General features: G+C 32.9%; 1 protein-coding gene across 3 annotated transcripts in view; it reads right to left on the reverse strand.

The window, feature by feature from the left end:
* Positions 1 to 1483: 1483 nt before the first annotated feature.
* tcf4 (transcription factor 4) overlaps positions 1484 to 8796 on the reverse strand; it is a 162976-nt gene continuing 155663 nt past the window's right edge. For 2 of the 3 annotated variants that reach the window (XM_026196959.1, XM_026196961.1), the window contains 3 exons: positions 5492 to 5721; positions 4096 to 4228; positions 1484 to 2413 (listed from right to left, as the gene is read on the reverse strand). In XM_026196959.1, the coding sequence (XP_026052744.1) occupies positions 2365 to 2413; positions 4096 to 4228; positions 5492 to 5721 (412 nt within the window). In that variant the 3' untranslated portion in view covers positions 1484 to 2364. Of the gene's footprint in view, positions 2414 to 4071; positions 4229 to 5491; positions 5722 to 8796 lie in introns of all 3 variants that reach the window. The other variant, XM_026196960.1, reaches the window with a different exon arrangement.

Consider the following 8796-nt stretch of genomic DNA (forward strand, 5'->3'; position numbering starts at 1 on the left):
TAGATCTAAAAAAAAACTATTCTGAGTTTACTGTCTATCTTGCAATTCTAAATTTTTTACTTGAAACTTGAAAAACAATTGCAAGATATAATCAGAAAAAAAAAAAAAAATTGTGAGATACTAACAGAATTAGAAAAAAAATAAAAAATGCAAGATTTTTTTCTCAGAATTGAAAAAAAAAATGCAGAACTGTAAGACAGAAAGTCGCAATTTCCTTTATTTTATTTTATTAACAATTTTTTTTCCAGTGGCGTAAACGTGAAACTGGAACAAAATGGGTTTACTGAAGTTATAAACCATTTACTGTAGTTTCCTCTCATTTATGTACGAGAAATATGCACCACATTAAGTTTATTGTCTTAAAACTAAGTCGTCCAAATTTTATATGCAACTTATATTAAATTCAGGCCTAAATTTTGCGTAAGAAGACCGATGGCAAATGCACAAAACATCCGAGTCGTGGTTTGGATTTTTTCAGCAATGTCTCTTTACAAAAGTGAGAATGTAAATTAGGCTCTGATTGTTGACACACGTTAACGTAATCAATCACGTCCTCACCAGGCCACATGATCAATGGCAGGTCGTCGACCTGCGTCTATTTACACAAAAAATACTCAATTAAAAATGACAATGTAATGATGAAAGAGGATGAGAGAGTAATCGTATAGCTTTGATTCCCGACCCCCACCACCCACCGTTATAGAAAAGAAAAATGTTCCCGCAAATATAAACATACTTTTTTTTTTTGCTTTTGTTTTCACTACATTTTCAATGTGACACGTTTCAACACACAATGAAGTATTTTTTCTGAAAAAACAAAAGAGAAGAACTGATACAACGCATTTCTAAACACAGAATAACAACAGCCTACATGTAAAAATATAACTTTTACATACACAATTTCAAAATAATGGTACGTTTGCATTTGTTGCATACAATTTACAAATGTCCGTGTGTGTTTCCCATCGTCAACGGTTTTCGCGAGAGCATCGCTCGCCTTCGTTACGATCGCGGTGACGTTATGAAAAATAGAGTCACGTCTCTCGGAGCAGACGGCGTTTGGTGACGTCTCCGCTCGGCTTTAAAGAATGAAAAACCGCTCCATGTGAACTCCTTTCCGTCTCTTTATATACTGTATATATTTCTACATTTATATATAACGATTTTCTAATAGATTTGTGTCCACTTTCAGTGCCTCCCGTCCATTTTTTCCCATTTTTTTTGACAGAGAAACCAGTACAGACGAAGAATAGAGAGATAAAAAAGAGAAAAAGCCATTTTACACGTACAACCACACATTTGTACTACAGCGGCTCAACAACAAGCCTGTATTCGTAAAAGCGGATATCTATAATACAATGCTCAATAACGACGGTGACAGGTGGGCGGGGCCACATGTGGGCGGGGCTGTGGGCGGGGCCACATGGGGCTGGACACACCTTCTAATTACATATAGCCGTACAGTACATTAAATACAGTTTATCCAAAAAAATACTTTTTTTACCTTTTTACTTTTTTTTTTTTTTTTTTTTAAACTCCAGGTCTTAAAAAACCTGACTGCATAGACCTAATAACTAACGTTTCCTATACGCTTGCATCCTAGATAATGTTCTCCTCCAGTTGTGTGATGATATGAGCTCTAAAAGGCACGTTTGGTTGTAGTTTCGACATGTTAAAATTGCATCTTCGGGGTCCGGGGAGGGCTTTCGGGAGAGTCGATGGCTAGAAACAAACGAATAGATGGAGAGAAATGACTTCCGTAGGCGATCCGCAAAAAGTTCGCGAAACGAGCCCAAAGCAGTTCCAATCCAGAACGGCCTCTGAACGTTTAACTGTCGGGATCTGCTGGTTTCACAGGAACTGAAACAACATTATTGCAAAGGTTTGAAGGGTATTGTCAGATTCTACAGCCGTTTCCCGTCTGGGTCGTTTGATTGACAGCTCCTCTCGTCCGATTGATTGGGAATTTCCTAATTCTGTTTTTCCGTGAGGAGTTCCGCGAGGCACAGCTACTAAAGTTCCACAGTGTGGACAGGATTGCCTTCGAAATCAGACGGCTGCTCTCCACAACTCCACAACATCATGATATGTTTGAAGAATCGCCCGTCGCTCTTTTGTGTGTGTGTGTGTGTGTGTGTGTGTTCAAACATGAAAACGTCTTCTTTTGCAACAGGGAATGCTTGGAGGAAGATATGCACAACGAATCCGGCCCCACTCCCTAATTTACAGGATAAATCCTCACAGACGCAGTCAGGAACGGGAACACGCAGGAGTTGGTCAGATGGATGGAAGTTCATTCGTTCGTTCGTTCGTTCGGTCGGTCGATTGATTGTTTGACTGACGGTCGGAGCAGAAATAACGCTGTCAAAGGAAGTGATCGCTCATCATTTTGATGAATTCTGGCAGCTTCGACCTGAAAGATGGACAGAGGGAGAGAGACCTTAACACAAAAGCACTTCTAAACATGTATTGTGCTTAAAGTAAATGGAGGTCGATGTTTTCATGCCAATGAACCACTTTTTTTCCCGCAGTTCTTTAATTTAATGCAATGCAACTTAATTAATACGGCAATGTAAAATGTGCAAATAAATGAAAATAATAAAAGTAATAAAGTAATGAAAATTATACATTATGGGCACAATAATTTATTATATTATATTATATTATATTATATTATATTATATTATATTATATTATATTATATTATATTATATTAATACTTAATTTTATTTATTTAATAATAATTATTATATGGAAACTATGTAAAAATTTACATAATAATAAAAATCATATCATTATCGTAAAACAGCAATGTGAACTATACTTTAAGGTCGTAATTTAAATTATATATTTTTTTTATTTAATAATTCTTGCTACTTTAATGCAAATACGCAAATAAAAATTACAATTATTTTAATTACGACCATTTCTGAAAATTATAAAGTGCTCTCATCAATGTAATGCAATAATGAACAGTTTTTTTTTTTGTTAATGTAATATTTTGATTTGCTTTATTAATTCTTACTCATGTAATGCAAAATATTTAAATACATACTCTCAAAAATATAGTACATTAATGAATATTATACTGCATGTAAATGATAATTTATATTACATCTGATATCTTATGTAATATTTATTTTATCGTTTAATTGAACTAAACAATTCTTGTTACTGTAATGCAAAATATGTTAATAAATAAAAAATAATAAAAGTAGTCTCATTAATGTAATGCAGTAGTGAAAATTAAACTATATTTTATATAAGCGTTCCTAAAAATGCCTTTACATACAAAATATAAAATTTAACCTGCACATTTAAAATATTGCATATTTTTCTTCTAAAAACACGCTCTTTAAAAATGTGTGTTTACCGAATGTTTTCCCTCATTATAAAATCTGTAAATTAAAGTGAAGATGAATAAACTGGGTTTAATTCACACCTTCAAAATTATAACTAGTAAACTCATTAAGTGCACATTGCAGTGATTTACACGGAAAACATGAACCTTTGGAACTGCATGTGTCTGTTCACACCCATAATGCAATGTGAACATCGCACGTTTCATGCTTTTACTTGATTTATTTCTGCTTTTACATCATCAAACAAACAGTAAAGAATTAAATCAGACAATCTGGAGACTAAAACATATCATGACAGTCATCATAAAAATGAAATGGTCAGTGATTTTGTGTACACGCACCGTTCAATGTGTGCAAATGTCTTAATTTAGACTTATTAATTATTTTTATTGCAAATTAACAATATGTAATACTTAGCTTAAAAATCAAAATCTCTATGTACACAAATTATAACCCACACTTACGGCCAATCTGTTGTTAAAATGCGCCCATTTTTACATTTTTAAAGGTGATTAGGTTTGTTTTTGTCGCCACTCATAGATTACTAGTCTTAATGAAGTTTCGTGGCGTGTGACCAATGATTAGAAATCCAAACGTTCTGCATCACTTTGCCTAATAATTCTGTTATTGTGAGTAAGCGAGTGATTGCAGGATTGATGGCTTTGGGACTTGTACAACAGCAGATCAGTGTAGAGGGAAATATTCTGACCATATATGGAGTGTGGCTCTTTACATTTGTCCCATGGGATTGGACGCCTCGCCCATGCTGTGGTGACCGCCGGCCAATGAGAGAGGAGCGCCGTCTGATGACACCTTCTCCTCTTCCCGCCTCTTCAGACACGCCGCCTTTGGGTTGAGATTGCGCTCTGGAAGATGAGGAACACACACACACTGTTTACTGATCACACATACACACACTGAGCTGCTGCTGGAGGAACCAGACCACGCCATCCAGAGGACAAAAGCGGCACTACGGTGAAATATGACTGATCTAGTCAGGAACAGAAACTTTTTTGTATTTATCATATTATATATAAATAAAAAGTTGTTTTTTAAAACTAATAATTACATAATAGTAAGACCATAAATTAAAATGAAATTAAATGTTAAATATAAAACATGGGAAATCTAATTTGTATCAGCTACCTTAATAAACCCAGAAATTATTATTATTAATAATACACATATAAAATACTGCAAATCTTATCCAGAACATGTATATCAATGAACAGCATTTGCTATATACAACATTTATTATTACTTAAAATAAAAATAAATATATTGTATCAATATTAATTTTATTGAATAATATTAAAATTGTATTAATAATAAAAAAATATATTATAAATAAAATACAAAATAGTTATGAATACTTATAATATCAACTTGAAATAAAAATAAATATATTTTAAGAATTATTAATTGTATTTAATGATAGTATTACAATTATATTACTAATATAAATATATTAGATATAAAACACAAATACTAAAACTCTAAACCAGAATAGCGGTCAATGAACAGAAAGCATTTGCTATAAACAGTACAAAGTATTATTATTTATAAGAATAAAAAAATCATTAAATATTATTTATAATTACTAGTTATTTAATAATAATAATAAACATAATAATACTATATTAAATATAAAAATCAAGCAGATCTATTCTTGAACAGCTACTATACAGTAATAAATACAGAAAGTGCTTAATACAGTATATACAACATAAACATATATTTATGAACAATACATTTTATCCAGTTAATAACATCCAATATCCAATTAAACATAAATGCATATATAATAATATTAATAATAGTAATAATTCTTATTATTGTTATTAAATTATTATTTATATTATACTGTATATAAATACTATATAAAATATATTTGCAATAATCAAATTAAAGGAACAGTTCGCAAATTAATAGATATTTTAAAGAAAGCTGGTAACCTTCAATATTAGGGATTATTCTTCATAACTATTCTTCAAAATGTCTTCTTGTGTGTTCAGAAGAAGAAGGAAACTGATGCAGGTTTGGTGTGACATGAAGAGGAGCAGTGCACATGATAAAAGGTGGACTGTCTCTTTAAATAGAGATGATAGTTTGATTGACAGGTGACTGACCTCGGACCTGCTGCTCCAGGCTGAGGATGACGGCGACGGCCTGATGAAGGATGAGCAGCTTGGTTTGGGGTTTGTCGCTCTTCAGGTGCAGCTGCACCATGCGGCCGAGCTCTTTGAAGGCTTCGTTAATGTCGCGCACGCGCAGACGCTCCCGCGCATTATTAGCCATGCGCCGCTCCTTCTCCCGCTCCAGCTTCTGCTCCGGGGTCAGATCCTCGTCGTCGTTGTTGCTGTGGGCCGAAGCGGGACGATATTCATTCATTCATTCAGTGAGAAGCGCTTATACTTCTCTGATTCAACCTGTGCCACATTGAGTGCTGAACACATTAGGTTCTAGATAAAAAGATATAATATTAACAGTATATCAAATTCTAGACCTATAAAGTATATAAAAAGATACTATAGATACAAAAGTATGTAAAAGTCTAAATATGTAAAATAAAAAATTCTAAATATATTAAAATATATAATAGATAGAACATCAGAGAATTACATACAATCCTAGATATACAAAGCATACAAAAGAATATACAATTCCAGATATATAAATTGTAAAAATATGTAATGTATATAAAATTATAGATTAAGATACTTTATATATTTTTTACATTTTATATATTTTTACAATTTTATATTATTTTATATGCTTATATATATATATATATATATATATATATATATATATATATATATATATATATACTTAAAATTCTCTTTATATAAAGTAACTAAAATTCTAGAGTTATTAAGTAAATAAAAAGATAAAATAGATATGAAAGTCTCTAAAAAGAAAGTCTTCTAAATATATAAAATAAAAAAATGTATATATTAAAATATATAATAAATAGAAAAAGTACATACAATCCTTGATATATAAAGCATTTAAAAGAACATAAAACTCCAGATATATAAAGTATATAAAATTATAAAACTATATATAGTATATAACAACTATAGATTACGATAGTATACCAAAAAAAAATATATATATATATATATTTTTTTATATAATACATAAAATTATCTCTATATAAAGTAACTAAACATTCTCGATATAAAAATTCTTAATAATTCAATTCTAGATAAAGTATATGAAAAATATATAGTAAATACAAAATGTATATAAAATTGTATATATGTATATAAGTATTTAAGAAGTATCTAAAATTCTAGATATAAAAAATATATATAAAAATAATACCCAATTCTAGATATACATAGTATATAAAATACATGTGGTATACAGAAGTACATACAATCCTAGATATATAAAGTATAAAAAGATATAACAGACACAAAAAGAATACATTTAAAACACCTTTAGCAGTGAATCGCTTGTCTGTTTTCTTGATTTTAGGTTCAACACTTTAAAGAACCAACACAATCTGCATGAAATATATCAGACATCACAAAGATCGCCTTTAATTTGGAGGAAGCAGGGATTGGTGTTTCCAGGTGTAACTCTATAAACCCTGCGAGGAATCAGGCGTTTATCCTGGAAAGAGCTGATGAATTTGGATGAATCTGCCCTACTCTCATGTGTGAGAAACAGCTAACATCTGGCTCAAGACCACACCAGATGCTCAACAACCCCAACATGTGTGTGTCTCGATCGCAAACCTCTGGTAGAAACATCTCATATTCATCATCTGCCACAGAGCAGATATTAACACTTTCATTCTAATGATTCGTCAAGTTTACTAGCAACTCCTGAAACTTTAACGCAAAAATTTTCCTTATGCGGGGTTTGTGTTTTCTGTCTATATATATATTAAATATAATTGAATATAGATTTAATTTCAGCTTTATTTCAGTTAACATTAAATTCATGGACATTTATCATAAGACATTTATCATGTTACTAGGGGTGTAACGGTTCACAAAATTCACGGTTCGGTTCGATACGATACACTGATGTCACGGTTCGGTTCGGTTCGATACGTTTTAGATACAGCAAAATGCAAAAACATCTCAACTTTTTCAGAATGCCGCAAGCGCACCGCGGGTCATGTGACAAGAACCAACCAATCAGCTTCATCCTTTCCCATAACAACGTTGAGAGCTCAGCCAAGATGAAGGAACAGCTGATCATAGTTGTATATGGATTGCAATTTTGAAATAAATTTAGTAGCAGAGCTACTGCAAGCGATTTTTAGAGCTGCAAATCCATTTATCCTTTGCTGAAATTTCCGCGTCTCATGGAGAGAGCACGTCATTGTTGCTTAGCAAAGACAGACGCCTCATGAGCGCTTCTGCCCGAGCGCTTTGGAAAGGAGGAGAAAGACGTGCTTAGCGTTTTCCACGCGTTTTTAGGAGCGATATGTGAACGGCCCCTAAGGCGCTCGCTCACTCAGCACGCGCTGAAGGCTCGTTGCAAAATGTCTAATGCATTTAACAGACCAGAAATATAAGATCCTAAAATAACCAACAGGTCTGGTGTTTGGGTGCACTTTGGATTCCCTGTAAGCTATAATACTGGTGTCTAAATGCTGCAGGCATAGTTTGTTGCGTGCATGTTTCTCCTTTTGTTCGTCTTTTCCCAGATACTGACACAATAAGGTGATGTCGGCGTAAATGAGTTGACATGTTTCAAGTATTCACGCTGGTGTTTTTTTTTTTTTTTAAAGCAATGAAGCAACCGCGCGAAGCCCTCACTATATAGGATTTTAGAAAGAATGCAGAGCACTAGTGTAGTGTGCAAACTTACCACAGTGTGGATTTCAGAAATTGTGCAAAGACTTCACGTGCACACTTACCATAACATGGATTTACAAATAATGTTCTAAGGAGGGGCTCTCATGTCACTCTGATCGAGCAGCTCATAGATGGAATCATGCATCTCAAACAATATGTTTGAGAGTCATCTTCTTTTTCTAGTCTGTTAAACGCATTGGCCATTTTGCAACGAGCCTTCAGCGCGTACTGAGTGAGCGAGCGCCTGACTGAGTCATAACATAACATAAACATAAGATGGTGTTTTTTTCTTCTTCGGGAGTGTCAGGGGCGTTGCCTGTTACGTCGTTTGGGTTATTGGGCTACCTTGTTGAACGCATATCATTATATTTCTCTTTTTTTTTTCCAAATATAATTAATTTGTCCAACGAACCGTTCGGTATGCATAATGCGTACCGCGTACCGAACCGAAAGCGTCGTACCGAACGGTTCAATACGAATACGCGTATCGTTACACCCCTACATGTTACCAAAGATTTCTATAAATGCTGTCCTTTTTTGAGATTTATGTTCATCAAAAAATCCTGAAAAAATTTAAATATTAAGAAATAATTTAAATTCAATTAATTTAA

Source organism: Carassius auratus, chromosome 21, assembly GCF_003368295.1.
Source record: "Carassius auratus strain Wakin chromosome 21, ASM336829v1, whole genome shotgun sequence".
In the NCBI taxonomy this organism is placed as follows: Eukaryota; Metazoa; Chordata; class Actinopteri; order Cypriniformes; family Cyprinidae; genus Carassius; species Carassius auratus.